Below are 25,269 nucleotides of genomic sequence, written 5' to 3' on the forward strand. Positions count from 1 at the left end.
AAAATAGTAGTAGCTCCGATGAGGGTCATGATACCTGAAGTCCCATCCCAGCCTCCCCCATACCCCGATAAATAACGTGCAGTCCCTTAGATGAAATGACCTGTCATCACTGTTTTAAAAAAAAATACTGTCTTGAGTTGGATGCACTGTTTAAACTTTTTTTTTAATTTCTGCTTTATAAGTCATTTTACAGATGAATCCCCCACAACTGAGGGTTATTGATTTTTTTTTTCTACAAAATGGGTGCATACAAATTAAATGGTTGTCAAAAAAATGTCTTCATGTTTGTGTTTGATGCATTAGTGTAATTAAAACTGAAAACATAATTTTGTCAAAATTCCCTCAGGTATAATTTAGTGTTAATCCTCCCTCCCTCCCGACCATCACTCTCTGTCACTCATACACACACGTGCACAGGCTCATATGATTAAACTGTGCTGATAACCGATGTTGTCGTTGAGTGTGAGTGTGTGTGCATTTGTCACGTTGTGGGAGCTTCAGGGCAGAGAGGTGGAGGTTGCAGCTGAGGTGTGTGTGTGTGTGTGTGTGTGTGTGTGTTGGAGGTTTTATGTCTGCTCGGCTGTCAAAGAGGAAATTCACTGATGGATGGAGTCTCTTCAGGTTGAGCTTTTCTGCTGGTCTCCATTCAAGGTCCACTGTAAAAGCCCAACCCCCCTTTTTACTCCACTTGTCCATCCATCCAGATGTGATGTGTGGATTAGAAGCTTTTATCACACACAAACACTTATTATGGCTATATGGTTCGTCCACAACCCCCAGTATGGACATACACAGTTTTATAAGTTACGATAAATGCATTCATCTCTCTCTTCACGTCTGCTGCAACCTGGAAGCTGAGATTATGTCCTCAGTAATATTTCTGGGAAATTCGGGGTGTTTATGAGATAATAGAGGAGTTTATTCTAAACAAATATTGCACATGTGATTTTTTTAAGGCGGATTCTAAGACTATTTCAGACTAAATATCTTGAAATAGAATTGAATAATGTATTCATATCTAGCAGTGTAGAAAGCTAGCTTCGAAACAAGAATCAAGCCATAATCAAGGGCGATAAACTTAAATTGATTTTTAAAAAAATCTTTTTTTCCCCTTTTTTATTTGTTTGGTGGCTAATCTGTTTTTTTTTTTTTTGTTTTTTTTTGGTGTGTTTGGTTTTGCCTTTCAGATTTGGCGTGATCTCTGAGTATATTTATTTCACAAGTACAATAACTCAAAATACTGTACTTTCAAAAAATGAGGTACCTGAGTATTTCCATTTTCTGCTATTTTGTATTTCTGCTGCAAAAAATATTGCAAATTATACTCATTTACTTTTATTTGACATGTACCAGTTACTTTGCAGATTGTCAGGTTTTAGATGCACATTTGCATTGTGTTTGGTTTTATTTTTGATACTTAGCCTTCAAGCAGACCTACATTTTGCTGATATTTGTACTTCTTTTAAAATACTTTGCAGCTGTTTTTTTTTTGTTTGTTTGTTTTTTTTGTTTGTTTTTTTGGATGTTTGTACCAATAACAGAATTTAACTGCATCTGTAAATAACTGTTACTTTGCAGATCAAGTTATTATATACAAAACCTAAACAAAACATTGCTATAGGTTGCTATATACTATAGCTATCAGAATATGGCATAAAAAATACTTTTAATAGCCTACTTTAGAACATTTAACTGCCAGTAATTGAAACTGTTTTAATGCAGAACCTTTTACTTATTGTGGTGTATTTGTAGGACAATTACTGCTTTTACTTAAGGACGGGTTCTGGATACTTCCTTCACTGCTTTTTACTTACTGTAAAGCTTCTCTTCCAGAATTGATTATGTGTATCTTATGTGTTGTAGTTTTTTTTAAAAATACTTAGCCATACATTTCTGCAATAATACTTTTGCACTGTTATCTAAAACAATTTTGAAAGCAGGATTTTTTAAAAATGTATTTATTCATGTATTTTTTTGTAATGGGATGTTTATACCAGTATTGGAATTCAACATCATCTTCAAGTCATTTAGTGCTTTGCAGATCAAGTCATTATATGGGCTAAAAAAAACCTATGATGAGCTTATGAAATACAAAGCATTGCTAGTTTAATATAGGCTATCAAACATATTGTCTAAATTTGTTTTACTTTTGATAGCCTACCTTAAGTACATTTAATAATAATAATAATAGCTTGGATTTATATAGCACCTTTCATAGGACCCAAGGACGCTTTACATCTAATTGCTAATACCTAAAATAACGTTTTGCAAATAATAATGTAGTAACTACTTTTATGTAGGCTAAATGACTTTGAATGCACAATTTTTATTGGATGTTTATAACAATAATGGAATTTGACTGCATCTATGTAGCCTAGTTGTTGTAGATCGAGTAATTATATGCAAATGAACAGGATGTTTTTAATTTACTGCAAAGCTTCCACAATTAATTAGCCCACTTTAATTGTATGTAGATTATTTTTAAGGGAAAAACACAGTTTACATTGTACTCCTTGAACACATCCATGCATGTGTGTGTTTCAGCCTGGTTATGTCGTCAAACGTCAGTGAAATCCTTGTGGAATTGTAGAAAATCAGTGTTTGGGCGTTTTAATTTCAACAACAGCACATTTCCCACTAATACCAGGAGACAAGAGGGCAACAGTTGCCATTTAAACGGCTCTTTCATTTGAATAATCTTTCATAGGACGTGATTAAAGCTCGGCTGCTCTGACGTAAGCGAGATTGTCGGCGTTAGGTGAGTCTCGGTCTCGCGCTGCCTCCCTCCTCTTCCTCTCGCGCCCCTCCTGCTCGAGCTTCGTGAAAAGATACGATGAAATCGCTCGCGCTCGCTGTCATCATCGTCAGCGCCGCCCTGTAGAGAGAGAGAGCTCGAGGCCCCCTCCTCCCCTCCCCACCTAACAACAACCCCAACCCCGCAGGCTCGAGCACAACGACCCCACCCCCCAACCCCCTCTGAGAGGAGACGGAGCGAGAGAGGCGCATACGGAGTCACGGAGAAAAGACGGTTTCGGCATCCCGGCTCTGTTTTGCCCTCAATCCGGGCCTAATGCTGTAGCAGACCGCGCGGGAGGAGAGCTCGAGCGAGAGACAACGCAGTGATTGAGAGTCGGTGAGGGACAGGGCGGACCGGAGAGACGACGGGATTGTTCATTCGCCTGGAAACATGGGATGTACACTGAGCGCCGAGGAGCGCGCCGCTCTGGACCGGAGCAAGGCCATCGAGAAAAACCTGAAGGAGGACGGGATGGTCGCCGCCAAGGACGTCAAGCTGCTCCTGCTCGGTAAGAGGCGCGCCTCTCCGGCCGCGGGGCTGCTGCGGCTCGGCTCGGTGTGGTGGTGGTGGTGGGGCTGCATGGGGCGGAGGTGCTCTCCGTGGTACTGATTTCGCTGCTCACTCTGCTCCTCCTCTTTACAGGCGGCGGAGAGTCCGGTAAAAGCACCATCGTCAAACAGATGAAGTAAGTGTGCATTTATTTTTTTATTATTATTATTTTAACCCCCTCAGACTCAGCGGGAGTAAAAGGCCCGAGATTGCGCCTCCCATATCTGTGCTAAGACAGGTTGAGCCGCCATGTTTCGAGAGGCCGTAGCCCCGGAGGAGTGCCGGTGACTCGAGCACCTCCTGCAGACCGACAGTGAGGCCGCACCGGTGCCTCCCAGGGTGCTGTTCACTGCCTGGGTGCTGAAATGTAGTTAACGAGGGTTTTACTTGACTACAGGGAGTGTGCGACTGGGGGGTATGTGGGTGTTGTTCCTCTGTGTGTGTGTGCGCGCGCGCGTGCGTGCGTGCATGCATGTGTGTGTTGAATTACATCGAGGTCACTACAGCTCCATTAGTGAATACCTCTGCTTTTAATCTTAATGGCTTTAAGTGCCCGATATCGCCGGGAGTACTTTGCCTATAAAGCGGATTTACGCAGAAATATGGCTTCTAAAACCGCATCTAAACCTTCCCCCTGTCTAAGCTAAATCACTCTTTGATGTTTTAAATCACTGTTGTTTTCTCTAAACCTCTTAGTTAAGTTTCTACATGTTTCAGTGCAAAACGGACTCGGTCCATTGTGGCTCTGTCTTGTGAAGCATCTCTCCGTCCTGCTCAGCGCATCCCGGCCTGCAGTGCACTGACTGCGCCCTCCCTCCCTCCTTACTCCCCTGCATGCCCTGCTTTCTCCTCTTTCCTTCACCTCATTACCCTCCCTGTGCTTTCTGCTTGCCCATAACTCAATGCTCTGCCCAGAACACAAAACACAGCCCAAACTGTGTTCACAAATACTTTGAAGGGGTCTTTTTAGCCTAAGCATGCAGCAAATGGATGTGTTTTACTCCACAGTGGTTTGGGTCACTAAGTTTAGGTGTTGGAGGTTAAGTGCAGCATGCTCTGTTGTGCAGGTTAGTTTAACGGTTGATGGTTTCATATTGTGTGATCCAGGCCTGACTCTGGTAGTTTTATGACTGTAATGAGAGTGAAACTACACCCTGATGTAGTTTCACTCTCTTGCAGTGTGTGTGTGTGTGTGTGTGAGAGAGAGAGAGAGAGAGGGCAAGAGAACCTGCAAGAAAAAATGGAGCTTAAAAAAACTTAAAATTCGCAGAAAATGTAATTAATAATCCATTGCTGCAAAAAATTACACAATGAACTAGACTTGGTGTTTTGATTATGAATAAAACAAGAAACAGCTTCACTGAGAGTGATGTAGAGCTGCAGAAATGTCAGCGTCTATTTTTACTTTTTTTCAGACACTGACTGATCAGCTAAGTTCTCATCAGTCTTGCACAATGTAGCCTATATAGAGCTAAACTGATTAGTCCATGAAATTAAAAATTAATCAGCAACTGTTTTGATGACCCCTTTGTCATTTAAGTCATTTTATAGTAAAAATGTACTGCTCCTGACTTTATTAAATGTGAATATTTACTGGTTTTCTTTCTACCCTATGATATTAAGTTGAATATGACTTTTGGACTGTTGGTTGGACAAAATGCCAGATTTGAAGATATCACCTTGAGACTACTTTTCTATATTCTTTATAGAATTGATTGAGAAAATAGTCATCAGATTTATTAATAAGGATTGCTAATTGCAGCTTCAAACTTCAGCAGCTTCTCTTGAACTCCTTCGTGATTGATGTTTCATGAGGAAAATAAAGAAGGGATGAAGTTTTTTTTCCTAATTTTATCCCATTGGTGCTTGTTATGAAAAATGTTTTATAGCAGAAGTCCACCACCTATGGCAGTCTCCTCTGCTAACATCATAAAAATGAACAGTTTTATGAATTAAAACATTAACCGTAATGAGAAAGGAGCAGAGTTATGTGCAGGTTCACACAGCAAAGGCCATTAAATAATGTAGGGCTGGAACTAATGATTATTTTTTATTAAAATAATGTGCAGATTAATCGCTTTGTCTATGAAATATCAGCAAGATGCACATTTTAGTTTTCTATAGCCCAGATCAGTGTCTTCAGAAGTCTTATTTTGTTTGACCAACAGATAAACTACAGACTTAATTCTTTCTGTTTTCTTTGTTGTTTATTGCCTCAATTTGAGGAAAGGTCCACTGTACATGCCTGTGGCTCCTTGACCTCTCCTGACACATTTCTTATTTGTTTTAGTATCAGGATTAAATGCAGTTTTATGCGTAAGAAAGTAGAAGAAAAAAACCCTTAAGGTATTCACTGTACTATAAAACAAATAATCAAATCTTGACATAGAAGGCGGACCCAGCAAATGTTTGGGATTTTTGCCAAACAGAAGTGACTAAAGCAATTGATGAAAATAGCTGCAAATAAATCTTTCTGTCAAACGAATCCATTAATTAACAAATCAGGTGAGTTCCAAAATAATTGTCATCATTTTTAAGAATTTATATGCATAGGGATCTTAGGGGAAACCCCTAAAAGAGATGTTGATTTTTCTGTTTTTTTGTGTTTGGTGTGTGCCAAACACTTGCAGGCCTCACAGGCCAAAGACAGAAGTTTAACTGTGTCAGGAAGTTCTGAGTGATATATGTCATAGACCCAGTGTACATGAGGACAGAGGGAGGGTGTGCTGATAGATAATTTAATGTTGACCAGATTATCAGGAGTTTAACTGTGTCGCACTCAATGTGAGAGCACAGTTCTGCGTGGTGTGATTGATTAGTGCTCTGACTGATTCCACTTCATTGCCCATCATAAATTATAAATGGCTTAAATATCGCATTACTGTCCAATTACAGATCACAGACTGACAGTGTGATCAATTCCCATCCCATTATACACTGACACACTTAAAGATGCATCTTATGTAGAGATGGTGGGAAAGAGGGAGAGAGGGCTGTAAGATGTGTTGTGTATGATGCCAAGAATCATCTGGCACACTCGCACAGAAAGAAAAGGCTCTGCCAGAACATGTGGACGTCTTATTGTGTATTTAGGTCTGCGGGAACATATGGATATGTGTGACTTATTTTCTTTAGTCCACGCTTGTGTCTTTGTGCTAATATCTGTGTGCGCCTGCAGGATTATCCATGAAGATGGCTTTTCTGGGGATGATGTGAAGCAGTATAAGCCTGTGGTCTACAGCAACACCATCCAGAGCTTGGCAGCCATCCTCCGAGCCATGGACTCGCTCGGCATCGAGTTTGGAGACAAAGATAGAAAAGTTAGTCTCACAATTAGCCTACAGCTGAAAATTCAGCTACAAACTGCAGAAAAACAGAGGTTTTATTCATATTTACAGGTTAAAATTTGATGTAGCCTAAGCAGGACTGGGTTCTTTAGACAAGAGCATCTTGAGAATGAATGGGTTAAGGCGTCCAGGTCAGTGGTTCCCAATCTTTTGCCTTAAGGGATCCCTTTTCTATTATGGAGTAAACTGACAACCACTGACTAAGTGACATATTTTATGGATATTTGAAAAAAAAGAGGTTGTGCTTCAACAATGGGATTGTCAGTGCAGTACCCAACCCAAAATCCAGCGAGTTTATTCCAAAAAATTGAAAAGGTAGTTTTCAAGTCAAAGAGGACAAAATACTTGCATTTCACTTATTTATTTGGTTCACATAAAATAGTGATTATAGTGATTGGAGCCAAATAAATAAGTGAAATGTGAGTATTTTGTCCTCTTTGACTTGAAGAATTGACATGTGCTACCTTTTCAATTTTTTCAAATGTTTTGTTGATATTTCAAATTATCTTGTATAACAATACCAGTACAAAAAAAAGATAAACTGTACATTTAACCCAAATAATCAATGCAATAACGTTATATCTTGAATAATAATCAAATCTTTAAAAAAAAAAAAAGATTTCAGTTTTCTTCAAGGACATGAATGAAATGCTGAGATACAGGCCTACTGTATATGTTTTTGAAAAGTTTTCTTATACTTCTTAAAATAAGACCGCCTTGCGTCCCTGTGAAGCTTTGGTGACCCCTAATTATTCGGGACCCTCAGGTTGGGAACCAGTGGTCTGGTACCAACTGGTGGATCCCGGTCGAGAAGTACAAGTGACTTTTGAAAGTGTCAAATTTGTAAAAAGTACACTTTATTTTAAAGTACAGTGAATTTCTAGCACAGAGCTTTTATTTTGAAGTGCCGTTTCTGTTTATTCTTGCATTATGTTTTATTGAGCCAACATGTTTAAATAAAACAGAATATTGTGGTAATATATCTAATGTGTGGACCACAGACTAATGACTGAGGAGAAATCTGGACCCCCTGGTTGGACCACTGGAGAACCAGTGGTCTAGTAGAAATATTTGACCACAGTACCTTTACAACAGGTGATAAATAACAACTCCACAGATGTAATATTGTTCTCTTTCCCTGCTTTTGTGAAATGTTTTTGTGCAGGCGGATGCTAAGCTGGTTTGTGATGTGGTCAGTCGTATGGAGGACACAGAGCCGTACTCTGCAGAACTTCTTGTTGCTATGAAGCGTGTATGGGCCGATGCTGGGACTCAGGAGTGCTTCAGCCGTGCCCGGGAATACCAACTCAACGACTCTGCTCAATAGTGAGTGGATCTAAATGAATAAGAGCCCATATTTGCAAAAAAACAAACAAAAAAAAAACTCCAGTTATCTCATCCACACTGATGTTTGTCCCTGTCGTTCTCAGCTACCTGGACAGTCTAGACCGGATCGGGGCAGCAGACTACCAGCCCACAGAGCAGGATATCCTGAGAACCCGAGTGAAGACCACCGGGATCGTCGAAACCCACTTCACCTTCAAAAACCTCCATTTCAGGTAGCGTACGTGCAGCTCGCAACGACTTGGCCTTTGTTGTTGGCATTATAAACGAGGGACTACAGCCCTGCACCTGAATTGACTTTTTGCACTTTTTCCAGGCTGTTTGATGTCGGAGGTCAAAGGTCAGAGAGGAAGAAGTGGATTCACTGCTTTGAAGATGTGACAGCCATTATCTTCTGCGTTGCGCTGAGTGGATACGACCAGGTGCTCCATGAAGATGAAACGACTGTAAGTGTGACTCAGTTAATTCAGTCTGAATCCCTGCGGTGCACAATTCACAGCAGGGCTTTGACTGATGTTAAATGTGTCCTGGTTGATTCTGTGGTTAAGATACATGAGATATAACTGCAACATCACTTCATTCTGGATGGAAACCGTTGATGCACTGATGCCCTCACTTTGGATCACTCTTTTCTCTCTCAGTTTTCCATCCGCACACAACTGTTACGTGTTACCTATTAAAGGCTAAATCCCCCCAAATTATATCTTAAAGATTTATAGTTATGTTGCCATTTTTATTGTTTTTATTCACTTTATGCTTCATTGAAATAGTTCAAAGAATTGCAAGATTTCTCTCCAAATAAGTCAAGTAAAACGTAATTGTAAGTTCTTTTCATTTATGATCCCAATTTGTCTCAGAGGGTTTCTCAATCTATAATACTCTATCTGCTGACACTTGATATGAACAGTTATAATAACAGTTGCAAAGAGACACAAAACAACTATTCAAATGGGCATAACAATAACAAAGAGACAAAAATGTCTACAAAGAGAGACAAACAGCATCTAAAAGGAGACAAAGGAACTACTAACAGACTCAAAATGTCAACAAAGAGACATAAAGCAATTACAAAGAGACTCGATTGACTATGAAAAAACCCGGAAAGCAAATATACAGACACAAAGCAACTACAAAGAGACACAAAACCACAGACAACTACAGCAAACAAAAACAACACGGGGCAAAACAGCCATAAAATTATTTTCTCTTGCTCTTATGGAGGAGTGGTGGTGTTGGGGCCCTCAGCACGTCCACGCTCAGGGGCCCATTGTCCCATTAATTGCCGATGGGTGAATCTACCCAATAGTGTATAAAGTAGCCTCACCTTTGGAGCATCAAAGTGATGGACACATTTTTTAATATAAAACAGAAATGTAATATATAAAATTCTGTAATGGGCCAGTTTGCATGATAAGTACTTTTACTTTTGGTACTTTAGGTATATTTTGATGCTGATGCTTTTACTCGAGTGAGATTTTGGATGCAAGACTTCTGCTTTTGACAGAGTACTTCTGCACTGCAGTATTACTACTTTCACTTAAATATCATCAACTTCTTCCATCACTGCCAGCAGATAATAACTCTGATATTTATCAGTTACACATGAAGCCATCAGCTGTTGTTGATAAAGTGATACATGGTTGTCACACTGGTGTTTTGTTCTTCTCCAGGCCTTTTAATAACTGTAACACCATCTGCATATTCATTGTTCCTGCAGAACCGCATGCATGAGTCTCTCATGCTCTTTGACTCCATCTGTAACAACAAGTTCTTCATCGACACCTCCATCATCCTCTTCCTCAACAAGAAGGATCTGTTCGGTGAGAAGATCAAGAAGTCACCGCTGACGATCTGTTTTCCAGAATACACAGGTGCGTTTCATTATTTTTTTGCTGCCTCATGAGCAAACAGATGATGAATGTTGGTCCTTCATGCCGTCTGCTCTTCTCTCTCTGTGTCTCCTCCTCTTGTCTCCAGGTGCTAATACTTACGACGATGCTACTGCATATATTCAGGTTCAGTTTGAAAGTAAGAACCGCTCTCCCAATAAAGAGATCTACTGTCACCTGACCTGTGCCACAGACACGGGAAACATCCAGGTAGTGTTTGATGCCGTCACTGACATCATTATTGCAAACAACCTTAGAGGGTGTGGCTTATACTGAGGCCTGGCCAAGCACAGAGGTTGTCATGGAGAGTATGAGGTGTTAATAATGATAATTTTGATGATACTTAAACACATAAATATGTAATTCTACACGTCCAAATGGACCCAAAGAGCTGCCGTCAGACACCACACTGGATTATTGCCATGATTTGTTCTCTTCCTCTCATTTTGATTTAAGTATACAACCCCAGTTTTGTCCTTTAAAAAAATGTGTTTTTGAGCTGACTGTTTCACATTTTCGTTGATAACTGTGTCGACAACTGGGAGGGTCAGAAGAGGCAGCACCAGGGTTGTATTCAGCCGGAGCCTTGTTTTGCAAAACACAGAAATGCAACGCGAGGAGTGTGCAATGTCATTTTTAACCACAGCGTGGACTATAGTCCCATTCTTTATGTGACGTTTTTAATGTGCAAGTCTCGAGGCATTTATATCTGTACTGAATATAGCCTGTTGTGCTCCGTTTGAAGAACAGCTGCATGTGTGTGTGTGAAGGTGGAGATGACGATGATGTTGAGGAGGTGCTGTACTCGTGGCTGGGGGTCATGGTTGGGAAGGAGGCTATTTTAACTTTCAGAAAGGACAAAGCTCCACTCTCCTTCAGACCCACACATGACTGAGAGCCTGCAGGTCATTTCCACTCTCTGTTTTCTCTTTTACTTTCAAACATTATGAAAGAGAGGGTTCTTCTGTTCAGAGTGGCTGCCCATTTCCATTGGCCTCCTGTAGTGTGAGGAAATGCCTATCAGCCAATGATATATCAGAAAAAAAAGTCATATCGGTGCCAACCATCTAAGAGGGACGGATTAGGATCAGAAACCATAGATCATGCTCATTCTATCAAACATATATTATTTAACAGATTAATATCATCGAATGATTTATTTATTTAAGCCTCATGCCCTACATGCCTCCTCCTACCTCCTGAAATCCCGTGCCACATATTTATTTCCTGACATGAAAAACTGGGGTACACCGACACCTGTCTGCGGTTCAGAGGGTAGAAAGCAGCCCTCCAATGACACATTGTTCTCTGTGTGGTGCTTTACCCTTCGATGTGAATCTGTGTAGAAGTAGAAGACTGCACGAGGAGAACAATATCATTCGAGGCAGCCTCTGTCTGGGGAGCTGTGGGTTTTTTGCGACCCTCTTCTCCCCCGATCAGTAAACAGGGAACCATTATCCCTCCGTCTGTCACGTTTCTCTTCTCACAGAGAAAAAGTACAGCTCTCCATTCTCACCTGTGCACCCAGAAATTCATCTTCCCATCCCTGTATACTCTTATCTATCACATATCAATCCCCATATCCTATCTCCATTTTCACCTTAAAAGCACCGTACTGTATATATATTATGATTATACCAGATTTTTTTTTTACTGTGAATGTTTTTGTGCTGCACCCCATCCTATTTGGTAGTTTATTGGTTGCTCTCATGTGGAATGTTTGTGCTGAGCCAATCGAATGTTGTGTTTACATTAAAGCCACACTTTTCCTAACTACTCCTGCGGTTTGTGGTCTGATTACACCTGTGGCAGGAAGATGACAAATTGTGTGCTGGCAGCGCTGTCCTCCCAGCAGAAGTTCAAATACACACTGACCTGCTTTAATCTGCGCAGAGAATTAAGGTTAGACCAGGAAATTAGGCTGAACGTTATGAGAATGGACCACTTTTAATGCTTCGTTGCGTAGTGAACACAGCTTTGTGTTTAGTGTCAGAAATATGTATAAAAGATTGGGAACAGGTCTTGCATGGCAATAGGGCAGCACTTTCGTGGAATGTGGCGGATGGCAGGGATCAGAGGCGTTGCACAGCGGCGCTCAATTTATTAGGTTAAAAGTGTTCCATCATCACAGACAAGGAGCTATTCATATATTGAATGACTAGGCTGGATCAGCTGTCTGACCTGCTTCTGTCAGTTTAATGGGTATGATGTTCATTACTGCTCTCTTTCACTGACAGCCGCACAGCTCCGCTCCGCAGTCCCAGTGCGTCCTCGTTTCTCGGAGCCAGCTACAGGTTAAAAGGTTGGAACCCCCCACGGTGACACAATCACACTTTTTAATTACACATTTAAGAGAAAATTACTTCATATTTTACAGATACTCATATCAAATAGCTCACAGTGTCATTAACCAGAAACCATGCCCCTAAAAGCTTAGAGCTGTACCTCTGACACAGACTGACATGAGCCGGGTGCAAAGCAGAAGGCAGAGTTTGAAAACCCAACTGAAATCTCCAGTTTCTCTTGTCTCAGACAAAAAGAAATCCCCGGCCATTTGTCCGTGCACACGTCCATTTTCAGAAACGTGGATTAAATCTGGATTGTGCAGAGCTCTTTAGTGAGAAGCATCACCAGGTGGGTACTGCAGGGTGAGTTACAGTCGCAGCCTCTTGATATCTTCACTCCTGAAGTCGATACGCAGCGCTAGGACCTGACGCACTTCCGCTGGTGTTAGCCGCCATGTCAGGGGGCCTGAGTTTGGGCCCCAGTAGTCCAAGATCTCAGTTACCTGCAGTAGAAAAAGGTACATGTGAGTAAACCTGGAAGAAGTATCCTGTACTTAAAAGATAGTCTGTGCTGGATTTTCCTTAAAAAAAACAATGTATTGACTCATACAAAAGCATGTGAGTAATAACTCACATTGGTGTCAACTGCCATAAACATTAAATTTGCGATGTATATTCTGTGAAAGTGTATGTGATGATCTAAATTACCCGCTCCAGGTTGAGAATGGTGGCCATTTGTGTGAGACGAGCAAACTTATCCCTGATGGTCCAGGTGGTCACCGTGGTGAGGTACGCCACAAGAGAGCGGAGCTCTTTATCGAACTGCAGCCCTCCGAGCTACAACAGAAAGACCAGAAACAATAGATGGTCTGTAAGTTGTACAATGTGCCAACATGTATTCAGAGGTTTCCTGTAAACACTCTGGTTAAAAACAGGAAGATGTTGTCGTGACAAAAGGAAGCAGGCGTCTCTGGACTCATTAATAAATCATTGCTTGAGGCTCCACATCACATGTGTGTGTGTCAGTGATGTGATGCGGTGTGATGCAGAGGATGCTCAGCGCCACCTTGTGGCGGAGCCCGGCTCCTCACCCTGCTGAATGAGCATTTGAGGACGGTCTTCTCCATTTCAATAGATATCAAGCTGGTCATCAGGCTGGTGAGTGTGTCGTATATGACAGGAGACAAGGCTGTCTGGTGAGGAGACACACGGAAGTTTAAATGAAAATAAGAAGGAGGGATACTTATATTATATTTTGGAGTCATTGCACATATACGACACCTTGAATTCTGCCATGAGCTGCTCCAAGTTAACGATGAGCTGCTGCACCCAGGGGTCATTAGCTTCATAATCATTAAACTCCTCCTGTGAGGAACAGCAGCTGTTACAGCGACATGTCTGATGACCTCTGGTTTATTTTTGTTCACTACTCTGAGACCGTTACCTCTTCTATGTTGTGTGAGATGGACAGGAAGCTGCTGATCCAGGGTTTGACCTGAGGCTTTATGGCTGTTGTGTTTAGCTCAGTCAGGCCCTCCTGTGAAAAAAAAGCACATCAGAGCAGCGGTTATCTAACTTTTTCTGTCATGTCCCTTTAAAAGCCAAAAAAAGGCCATGCTTCCACCAACCCACTTTTTTTTTTAATCAGTCATAATCAGTAACCGGGGAAGCAACTAAAAAAAAGATCCATTTTGAATTTTAGTGAAATAACGGTCAGCGTGCCCCGGACCATGAATAGGATTAGCAGTTACGGATAATGAATGAATGAATGAATGAATGAATAAAGATCAGCATGAACATTTTTGTTTGTTTACTTTACCATTTTATATTTATTCAGTTTTGTCTCACTCCATATTTTTCCCCCAGTCACGACCTTCCTGCATCGGCTCTCTGCACTGTGAGGGGCCTGCCCGCCGGTTTGAGAACCACTTTATTAGAGTGTGAAACTTTTACCGCTCATAAGGAGGCTTATAGTGCCACAAGTTTACACACATCTACAGCACAAAACCTAAACGACATGTATCACTTTGCTATAAAATAATTTAAACAGTGGCAGGGTGATTTCATCTTCACATTGGAGTAGTTGTCTCCTTAAAATAGATTACAGCAAAGCTGGAACATACTTCTGTTTTGGCAGTAACTGTTAGATAAATATAAAAGACACTTTGTTTCCCTCTGCTGTGGACACCAGACTGTCACACTAATATTTTAAAAACACTGTGTAATTTTAAAAACTGTTTCCTCTGGCGTAGCACCTACTATAAGTAAGTAAATACACAACTCTCAGCTGACAAACACTGATCGATGTGTGTGTGTGTGTGTGTGTGTGTGTGCCCAACCTGTAAGAGATCCTTGAACTTGGCGGATGTGTTGACAAGGTCGGACAAACAGCTTTCAATCTTGGCTTGTTCTCCAGAGGCGGCGCCCTGACTGAACAACTTGGAGCAGTCGTTCTGCAAGGAAAAAGATACATTTAAAAAACGACAGGCGTGAACCTGCGAGCAACTATTTGTCAAGTAAATGACAAAGTGAATAGAGGGTGATGCAGAGTGCTAGTGCTGGTGTGGAACTTACCTCAAGGTTCCTCTTTAAAGTCGTGATATTCTCACTGCACACCTCAACGTTATTCAGAGTCACCTGAGAAGAAAGATAAATACAGTTCAGTGTGATTCAGCGATACTCGATCGTTCTTTCCCCGTAAATATAGTGTGTAGAATTATTTCTGATGTCTAACTGGTATCCAGTGGGAGGAAGTACTCAGATCCTTTAAAAGTAGTTGCCAACTAATTTTCCATTAATCAGCTATTTCATTAATCAATTAATCATTTCAGCTGTACTTGTATAAAGAATTGGGCAGTTTAATTTGTAAGAAAACTTCATATTTTATACACTCTTCTTATGTTTTTATGAAATTAATAATAATAATTTGTAAAGTAGCTAAAGCTTTCAGATGAATGTAGCAAAGTAAAAGTTCAGTATTTCCCTTTGAAATGCAGTGGAGTAAAAGCAAAGAGTTGGATAAAAAGAAAATATTCAGGTATAGTACAAGTACCTGGAATTTGTACTAGTACAGTACTTGAGTAAATGTACTTAGTTACATTCTGCCACTGCTGGTATCTATGAACCTTTAAGTGCGTCTTGATCTAATCCACCTTTTTTGACAAATGGGTTAAAAGGTTTTTGAAGTAGTGCATCCTTCAGCTAAGAGCCATTTTAAAAATTAAAGCTCTACTTACCTCACTTAAATTAGGGGTTTATTCATGCATCTGATTCCTCACTTAAATTACTGACCCTGTTTTTTGTGTTAGTCTGACAAATAACTTCTAAGATGCTGCACACGGTATGTGTGTGTGCGCGTGTGTTGTGTGACATTTATTTTACCAGAAACGCAGCCTTGGCGTTTTCGGTGCTCTCGATGCCCATTGTGTTGAACTTCCCCTGCTGTAAGCTGCTCTGCATCAGACTGACTGCGCTGCTCACGCCACGCTGGATGTCCTGAAGTGTTGTAGCTGGAAAGCCCTGCCGCAGCTTATTATACAACACCTCCCTGACAGGTGCAGAGAGACAGAGCAGGGAGGCGCACATACATGCATGAGATGTGAAGAAGTGCAAACAAATAATATAGAAGCATTCAATGCATCAACTGTGAAGTGACAGCACCTGAAGTCCGACTCGAGCACAGAGTTGGCGTGGTTGATCATGGCACAGAGGCAGTCGATGCTGGAGCTGGATAACGCTCTACTGATGCACTTCTTCACAATGTAGAAACAGTCGTCCACCATGCTGGAGGTCAGCTGACCCTTTTCATATGTATCCATAGTTACAGCCTGAGGAGGAAAACTGATGTTACTTAATGAATTTAATATGTTCGGAAGAGTAAATATTACATTTAAAGATTCACTGTGTAGAAGTGAGTGGCTGAGTTGGTGAGGTTACACTGACATTTTTCCTTTCGAGCTACTGTAAAACATCAAAATGAACTCTGTGGATGAGATCCGTATAAAGATGTAAAGATCTCACAGTAACACAGTAATGAAAACTATATTCAATTTTTATTCAAATTTGTTAGAGCCATTTCTAGCAAGCCTCTTAAATTTCCCATCTTTGGGAAGATCGCTTGAATGCATCACGTGACCCTGCATCTCTCATTAAAGGCACGTGTGTGAAATTAGTCAAAAGGGAAGCTGCTGAGGAGGACACAGTCTCCAACCGCCGTGTTTTTGGTCACATCTCAGCATTATTGTTTGATAAATCCGTTTTTATTTTTGTTCCAGTGATTTCAACTTTGTTTTTGAAAAGACTTGTTTTATTTTGGGGTGTTCTGATTTAATTTGAACGCGACAAATCAGCTCAGCATCACACAGCAACTCCCTGAACATCCTGCAACCGGTCGACACCCGAAGATCATCTAACAAAAACAGTGAGTAACCAGATATGTCGAGATGGTCTTATCCAGTGGCGTTTGTAATTTCAAACTTGTTTAGAAGCCGAAATATTTACATCTAAATACTGGACCTCTGATGTGTGAAATACATAAATGGTCAACAATTTGCAAACAATTATGGAGCATGTTAATCATCATATATTCAAATCTGTCCTTAAAAGGGCCACATGGTCATTTCTTTGTCGAGGTTGGTATTTATAAAAAAAAAAAAAAATCGGATCAATCTCACATCTTAGAGGAAAGTGTGTACTTTTATTCCAAGAACAGTTTGTTAAAATAAACTTCGTGTTTCAATAAGAGGCAAAATGGATGCAGCAGTATAATATTTTTACTACACACGTAATTGCTTCTTGTCAAAACCTACATTACCCTCAACCATGGCTTTATCATTCTTAGATTTATAAATTGCGCACTTGAAGGTTTAGACCTTTTTTTATGAAAAAAGAAACGTAAACGTGGATAACTTAAGACCCGCGTTTTGACATGTGTCAGTCAGGCTTCTCTCCCTCTCTGACCTGAGGTGCGCATCTGTGCGTCAGTACGTCGCGCCGTCAGTGCTCACGGTGCAGGCTGGTCAGGGACGCATCAGATGATGACAACATGGGCGTCTAGTTTAAGATTATTTCTTTTTTGTGTGTTCGTCATTTTCAGGGCGGAACATGAGCAAAGGGCGCTAACGGGTGCAGGATATTATTATCATAGGCGGTGTTGGCGCTCTAGGCGACCGCCTATATCGCCTATGCCAAGAGCCGGCCCTGCCCTCAGACATGAGGAGTGGATACAGAGGTCTGGTACACTCAGTTCCTTACTCTCAGATTTCTATGATTTTCCAATTTAAATATATATCTTTTTTCATTTCTTTTAAAAAATATTTTCAAATGTATTCGTTTTTTTCTTTTTTCTCATTTTTTTCAAATAATTTTATGTATTTTTTTTTTTAATTTTCTCAGATTTTTAGAATTTTCAAAGATTTAAGGTTATCTTCTAAAATAGACAAATACTATGTCAAACTGAGTTATTTACCTTGTTGACTGACTCTCTCATGTAGTACTCTTCCATCGGAATATAATATCCAATCAGCTCCTGCATCGTCCTGCTCAGCAGACAGAGTTTCAGCAGTTTCTCCACGTTCTGCTGATGCTCTGGGTGTTCAAAAAAGTACAAACCATGATTAGATGGATAGACTTGTTGCTCCACATCTAAAAAAAAAAAGGCATCTGTGCATGTATTGCCACATGCTCATGTAAAACTACCCTGTGTGACGCTCTGAGCATCCCCGACTTCAAAATCAGCCAGCATGCGACGCCGTAAAAAGCGCAGGTAGAGCTCTGCCCTTGCGTTCATCAGGGTTACTTCAGTCAGCACAGGGTCCAGCTCCCTGTTCACCACAGACAGATGCGTAAAGTCATTGGCAAATAAAGCTTCTAGAAAGTTATTTCTAAAAAGTATTTAACAAATAGATGTCATGCATATCTTTAACTCTGTTTTCAAACAAGTCTAATTGGTAACTACTATTATCCTTCTATTTACTCTAAATGAAATCTTTGACAAGTATCACAATTATTACAATAATTTAAGATAATTGCATTCTACCGGCCTGGTATTTAGTATCTTTAGCATCTGACTTTACATTTAAAGACAGAAAAATAATTATACAGATAAACAAATGAATGCATTTAATGCAATGGCTATTCACATGATAGCTATCAATCATTTGTTCACTTAAACCTATTATTTATTAATTTGAATGAATATTTTACAACTTAGTGCTGACAGGAAAAAGTGGACGAAAACATCATAGAAGAGAGCGCAGGATGTAACAGAGACAAACAAACCTGGGCTCGATCCTCTCTCCCGGCACGCTCTTTATCATGCTGCTCTGGACGACCTGAAACTACAGCAGGGATACAGGTTCACAGTGGGTACAGGTACACTGTAAACATGCTGTAAAATCATAAAACTGTAAATAGAAAAACAATGAAATAGTAAGTTTACAGTCATATTTTGTCAAGCACTGAAATAAACAAAACTGTTTTAAATTTTAAAGTAAGAATATGTTGAAATAATGACATTTCTCTGTAGAATTTACAGATTACTGTAGTTTTCTTCCTTTTTTAAAGGGAAAAGAAAGGGTATTAAATTTTCCAAATTCATATGTTATGCTTTACAGATAAATATGTAGCCTACAAATTGATTTTACAATTGATTTCAAAACATCCTAGTGTTACATTTCAATATTCCTTAAAACTTGAACTTTCCTATTGATGTTCATGTGAAAAATTGAATAAAAAATATTTTGGGCATTAATATGGACACTGACAAAAATTATATATATATATATATTTGTCTTCCAAATGAACAGTATAAATTTTACAGTTTAAAAGTGCAATTACAAACATTTTAAATTGTTAAATTTACAGGTTGTTCTGTATAGTGCTGCATCTTCATGGTATTTTTTACAGAATTATTCTGGCAACCACAGCTGCAGGTTATTTTTCTGTAAAAACAACAGATGTATTTTTATTTTTTACAGTGTATGGAAGAAAAATGTCATGCGGTTCAGATGTCAGGCACACCTTGTTGTGGTATCCTCTCTGCTGGATGAACTTGTCGACTATTTTCTGGGCCTGTCGGTCACACTCCTGCTGCAGGTGAGTGATAAGTGTGTACAGGTGGCCTGGACCGTAATACGTCTCCACTATGGGCTGATGTGTCTCAACAACACGAGCAATACCTGTAAACACTACATGTCAGTGGAGTCCACAAAAAGGAAACTATACACACACACTCACAGCATCAGGCACGTTTTCTCACCTTCCAGCAGCAGCGTCAGAGTGTCTGCAAATACCAGCGGTGCTCGCTTCTCGCCCAGGTCTCCTCCTGTAGCCAGCACCAGGTTCTCCTCAGCTTTGGAAGCAAGCTGTGAGAATATGTGTGAAAAAAAACAACTGACTATTTCTGTTTAACAAAAACTGAGATTTAAATTCATAATCTTATATGATCAACAAATAACTTTTTCTGACAGTCATATAAAATCAGATTAATTCACGGTGCCTTCTCTTTTTGTTTAAGGAACTGACCATGTAACGTGGACTTGCAGAGTGGGAACATTTTACTAATGTAAGTATTTGGCCGACACTCTTACCAAATACAATGAGGCAACATTAGAATGAGGAAGTTATTCGTTTCAGAGAATTTACAAACAACAAAGTGCAAATGTTTTACTAAAGCAAATAACAAGGAAGGTTTTAGAAACTTCACAGATCATGTGTTCAGTGGATCTTTTTCTTAAAAGTTAATTGCAGTTTTTGATACGTACTTAGACACAAAGCAGACAAACAGGACCAAAAACACAACTGACCTGAGTGCAGAGATACTGGCCGAAGCGTGCAAGGCCCTGCTGGTGGAGCCCCAACAGAGGGAAAATCTTGAAAAACCTTTCCACTTGTGCAAGGTCGACTGCCGCCACAGCTTCATCCAACTTCTCAGCGACAATGACCTTAAGTTTCTGCTCTGCCTCCTGCAGCATCACCAGACTGGCATCCACAGCACTGCCTACACACGATATGCAATAGTGGCATTTAAGTGCAAGACTTGACATATTGCATCTATTTTAGAGCTTATTTATATTTTTACTAACAGTGCATTGAGAAAAGGTTATTAGGACCAACAACAATCCTATTCTGATCTGAAATATTTAAAGTCAAACTTATGCAAAGATGCAAATACACTATGACAGAGAACTGGAGGCCTCGTACTTTCTTCTCCCTGCCGGCTCAGCTCAATGACCGACTGGTCCAGAGAGAGGTATCGGTGGATGTGGGCAGCAGCCTGCTCATAGTCTTCATTACGTAGAGCTGTCTGCACGCCGTCTGTGCAGAACTTCAGATCGAGGATATCGTCTGCGCGCTGGATGACGTTATACAGCCGTGTCTAAAATACAATTAAATAAAACATACACCAAGCAATCAGTATGTCTGATCTAGTACAACATTAATGCCATTAATACATCTTGTAAACAAATTGAATAAATCTCTCACTTAGTATCAGCAACTGTTTAAAATGATACATTTTGCAGAGGTGTACATGTACATGCATGTTATCATCAATTAAATGGACCCACGGGTTTACACTCCTCCAGTAATAAAAATGTTTTAGTGTTTACATGTGTTACCCCTGACAGTGCAAAGCTGATGCTGCGTCTGTATTAGATTTAAGAAGTGTGTGTATTTACCTTGGCCAGGTCTAGCTGTCTGACTTTGCGGCTGACGTTTTCAGCCAGGCTGCAGGTAAATGTGATCATGCCTGACAGCTGACTGGCGTCTCCTCCAATCAGCTGTAGGTTAGGCCTATAAAGCACAGAGACGGCATGTTGCACAAGAAAAAACACATAATTGTCTAACACAAACTGTGATGGCTGGACCTTAATTAAATGATGATGGTTTGGTGCTTTTAAAACTACACTAATCTGTTCGAACTGTACCCCATCCTCTGCAGTGCCAGCATCTTTGTGTGAATGGTTCCCTCCTGCCCCACCAGTCTGTCCAGCTCAGCATCCACTTCTTTCTGTATAAGAGGAGAAAACAAAAGTTTAAATGAGCAAGATTATTTTAATATCAGCACCTTATAGACCGTGCACATAACCTGTGCATTGCACTGTAATTGCAATGTATTTTAACATGTCTGTTTTCCTTTATCCAGTTTCAAACTGCCCTCATGTTCTATCAAAACCTAACCAAAGAAACCAAAATACATTTGGTAATTATTTTTGCATGCAGATGTCTGATGAGGAAGGAGATGTGTCAATGACTAAAAAAACTGTGGCATGTAGGAAGTTGAAGAGAGCGTAGGGTGAGACGAATAACCTTTTTGGATCTACAGGGTCATTAGAGGACTTGACATCTTTGTAAATTCAGACTTTTGAAGCCTATTGCATATGCTGTTTGCTAGTAAGCTTTTCAGGATTCCTGAACAATATTTCTTTCCTTACTTTGGCTGTTTTGCTTAATGACACAAAGCATGGATGCAGACATGAATTATTATTTTATTAGAAGCCAGTCACATTTCTTCATTTGATTGAGTGGCTGTGTTTGTCATACAGAGAGTGAGATGATCTCTTCAGATATACTCTTCAATTAGTGATTCCTTTCCTTAATAATAAGTTATATTTGTATGCCATATATTTGTATGCATTGTGTATCATACTATAGCCTACATACAAATTGATGCACTCAGTGTAACTGATGCTTAAAAGGTAAAACAATTTCCATAAATAAGATTTTAAAAAAAAATCAAATTTAATTCACTTTCTGTAGCGCCTTATTTTGAAATCTCATTTCCTGTTTTATCTTTTAGGGCCTTTATTTTGAAGCTTTCTGGGCGGAAACAGGTCATTGCGGCACAAACGTCTAAGAAAAATGGAAGAAAACACTGAAATGTTTGTACTGAAGTTTTTTAACAGTTTCTTGCTGAAATGGGAACAAGGTATGGTGTGGTTTTATATGTTTTCTTTGTTTTTGATATATGTTTTTTAACTGACATTGTGGTAAAATAGTGAAAATTGAAGTGTTTGGCTGTAGCCTGTTCTTAAAAAACAGCTGCTCGGTAACGTTAACATCACCGATGCAGATATGCTTGTTTCACTCATGTGAATAGTTGTGTAATATGCTTTTGTATATTTATATGGTTTATGGTTTATGGTTAAGACATATTACTCGAGAGGGTGTGTTTCATCGTCATTTTAGCGCGACAGTGGCGGAGTAATCCTGTTAGTGATGAGGCAGGTGTGCTGTCGTCATTTTTCTAAATGTCTTGTGGAGAAATCAGATTCCTTTGTCGGAACTACTTGTCATATAATTATGTTTCACTGATGTAATTGCTGATTTTATTTGTGTGTGTGCTTTGGAAGGTGTGTTTTGGATACAATCATAAAAAAAACTGTGATGGAAAAAGAAAAAACAAACAAAAAAAACTTTTAAAAGAGCTCTCCAGCCACCCAGTCCACCCAAATGAGGGGGGGCCTATTTAACCTTTTAAATGTCGGCCTACTACTGTGTCCATACAACTGCAATTTACAGTCATCAGTCATAAATCAAGGCAACTAATAAGTGACAGCAGGGGTTGCTAGATTCTGATCTTCACATGTGGCGTTTGTGTATAATTTACTTTACTTCTTACTTAGCTCAGCAGTTTGTGTTGTCATCAGTTACACTAAATATGTGTTTTGGTAAATCCTCGACGTTAAATGTCACTTTCCAGTCAGAGAGAAACGTTGCAAGTTCAGCATCTAACCACATCTTTTTACTCTCTAACAGCTGTCTCCAGTGTTAGAAAGCCACGCCGATATTTCGCTTCTTATTCGTTTTCCTGCAGCTTCTGCCATCGCTGTGTTTCTTTAACACTAGTAGCTCCCCGAGACTCACAAAGACTCACTATCGCCTCTCAGGCCAGGATGTATTATTAGTCCATTTTCTGGCCTCGGGGTCGCTACAATAACATGTATTCAATTTATTACATTTCAACTTCAAATTGTGTTCCCAAATTCATCTGTTTTAACGAACAAGATAGAGTTGTGTTTTTAAAAAAAATAAATATATTTTTTTTGTTTTAGTAGGCTAAAAATGCAATTGATGTAATTTTTCTAGTAGGCTACCAAAAGTTTATTGTATGTACTTGTATATAACTATATTATAGGCTATGATTTAAAAAATGGCATCCGTGTATCACACTTTATTGCCATACAAAATATTGCAATACCCGACTGTATCGATTTGTCCCACCCCTAAAACTGATGCACTCAGAGCTGAAAGGCAGGCTGTAAAGGTCTAAAGAGGGAGCAGTCACATCTGCCAGTGTAGATGGACACATTTAAACATTTCTAAGTATAAAAGAAAAAAATATTTTATAGGCCTATCTAAATATGAGACAGCGTGACATCCTCGGAAGCTGCAGGGCATACATATTCAGGAGGTGGGGTGGGACTATTTGGCCCCTTAACAACCAAATAGCGATCACAAATGTATGGCTAGCCCCTCAGTCAAGAGGAAACTTTATAGAGTAAAAACACAGCAGGCAGACAATGTTATTCTCCCAAAATCCAGCACTTGGTGTTGGTATATGGTATTACACAGGTATTATGAAGGGTTTGGTAGGCTACCTTGCTAACTCACCTCCTAACCCTGTCCTCTGCCTTGTCTTAAAAACAGTAATCAGAAGCTCCAGCGTGCCCTGCACAGACAGGTCATGTGCTGAGATGTTAAATGTTAATTTATCCATAATTCAACAGAGTGGAGTTTTTGTTTTGAGCCTCCCGGAAGTTTACGCGGATGACGACAGTTTAGTGTACACGTCTAACAAACTGCCGTTAACGGTCGTTAATACAAACCTCCTCCGCACAGAGCTGCCGGTAAACTCTCTCCAGGTCCTCCAGCTCCGTCAGCGCCGAGATGGTCTCCATACTCACGGAGGACAGTGAGCCAGAGTCGCATATTTTGGCTGCCAAAGCTCCGCTGTCAGCCATCTTCCGCCACCGACGCAGGACCAGGACACCACGTCACGACTTTGTCAGACCGTCCTGGGTTTAGACTGTCAGGCAGCGCCTCATCGCGGGTTAATATGCGCCACAGAAAAGACACGCTACCCCTTCGTCTTAATATTTGGTAATTGTGACTTTAAGCGTGGCTGTGACATCGTCCTTATTAGTCTAGAATATAAACCTACAATTTACCATTTTTTATTGGTGCCGGTGCTTTCCGTAGTAGCGCCTGAGAAGTCAATATCGGGGAATACACTTTTATCTACGCATGCGCTGTGCGTTTTAGTAGCGGTAATTTATTCCTAGGATGCAAGTTGGTTTATTTTAAAGCGCAAATTCACCCAAATTACAGTAATAAATACAATTGCCAACCTCAGCTAATATTGGGTTCAGCATGGAATCGTATTTATATTTTGCCTACAGCCCCTAAACCACTGATCTTGTGCTAAAATAGTTCTCTACAATATAGGTCTATTCATGAAATCAGAAGTGGTGAACCATGGTGAAATCCTTTGAGTCCAGGCTGTCTGTATGCAACTGTTTTATCTGATCATTTTATGTTACTTAAATCAATGTACCTTTATGTTAATTAACCAAGACAAACCTGGTTAAATAAGGGCTAAACAAAATAATAATGACAATAATAATTTGGGAATATAAGGATCATATAAAAAGAGATAATAAATATCTTAGTATACCTTAGTATGTCCTATTTCAACAAAATTATTTTAATAATTTCAAAGTTCATATCCAACTTACAAATTTGAGTGTAAAGACAAACCTTTTGAATTATCCTGTCCTCCACAGTTGCAAAGTGAGAGGCAACACAATAATTTGTATGACTACTCTCTGCCTACTGTATGCATTTGAAAATTACTTATTGCAGCCATGAGTGAATGCTGGGTGAGGTGGGGACTGAGACGTTTTTCCTGACGTGGATCAAATTTCTATTTATTTAATGCCAGATTAAAGATTTCAGGTCGACAGTGAGAGGGGACCAGAGTGGGCAGAGGAGGAAGGAGGAAGCAGTGCAACACAGCTATGACAGAAACAAAAACAACTTGATTGTTTTCAAAATTA

At 40.0% G+C, this 25,269-nt stretch overlaps 2 protein-coding genes and 1 long non-coding RNA gene across 5 annotated transcripts; 2 read left to right on the top strand and 1 right to left on the bottom strand.

Moving 5' to 3' along the window:
* The first annotated feature begins 2,340 nt into the window (after positions 1–2,340).
* gnao1b (guanine nucleotide binding protein (G protein), alpha activating activity polypeptide O, b) lies at positions 2,341–11,715 on the top strand. The gene is made up of 8 exons (XM_042496098.1): positions 2,341–3,305; positions 3,440–3,482; positions 6,525–6,666; positions 7,859–8,019; positions 8,124–8,252; positions 8,354–8,483; positions 9,755–9,908; positions 10,015–11,715. The coding sequence occupies exons 1-8, from the start codon at positions 3,188–3,190 to the stop codon at positions 10,200–10,202; spliced, it is 1,065 nt and encodes a 354-aa protein (XP_042352032.1). The 5' UTR covers positions 2,341–3,187; the 3' UTR covers positions 10,203–11,715.
* A 292-nt stretch (positions 11,716–12,007) lies between these two features.
* Positions 12,008–24,192, bottom strand: cog4 (component of oligomeric golgi complex 4). Its single transcript, XM_042495678.1, has 19 exons — positions 24,040–24,192; positions 21,139–21,221; positions 20,890–21,004; positions 20,414–20,588; positions 20,017–20,210; positions 19,470–19,575; positions 19,232–19,389; positions 18,491–18,549; positions 17,909–18,033; positions 17,679–17,797; positions 15,872–16,038; positions 15,593–15,758; positions 14,786–14,848; positions 14,551–14,664; positions 13,656–13,748; positions 13,493–13,576; positions 13,303–13,404; positions 12,920–13,048; positions 12,008–12,714 (listed from the first exon to the last, which is right to left on the bottom strand). The coding sequence occupies exons 1-19, from the start codon at positions 24,172–24,174 to the stop codon at positions 12,580–12,582; spliced, it is 2,322 nt and encodes a 773-aa protein (XP_042351612.1). The 5' UTR covers positions 24,175–24,192; the 3' UTR covers positions 12,008–12,579.
* LOC121950600 lies at positions 16,356–20,045 on the top strand. 3 transcript variants are annotated; one of them, XR_006106333.1, is made up of 5 exons: positions 16,356–16,631; positions 17,307–17,441; positions 19,189–19,306; positions 19,728–19,775; positions 19,979–20,045. It is a non-coding gene; the product is annotated as an uncharacterized LOC121950600 (long non-coding RNA). The 3 variants fall into 3 exon arrangements; XR_006106332.1 differs by lacking the exon at positions 17,307–17,441; XR_006106338.1 differs by lacking the exon at positions 16,356–16,631 and having other exon boundaries at positions 17,237–17,441.
* Positions 24,193–25,269: the final 1,077 nt, after the last annotated feature.

This window comes from Plectropomus leopardus, chromosome 1 (genome assembly GCF_008729295.1).
Source record: "Plectropomus leopardus isolate mb chromosome 1, YSFRI_Pleo_2.0, whole genome shotgun sequence".
Taxonomy (NCBI): Eukaryota; Metazoa; Chordata; class Actinopteri; order Perciformes; family Serranidae; genus Plectropomus; species Plectropomus leopardus.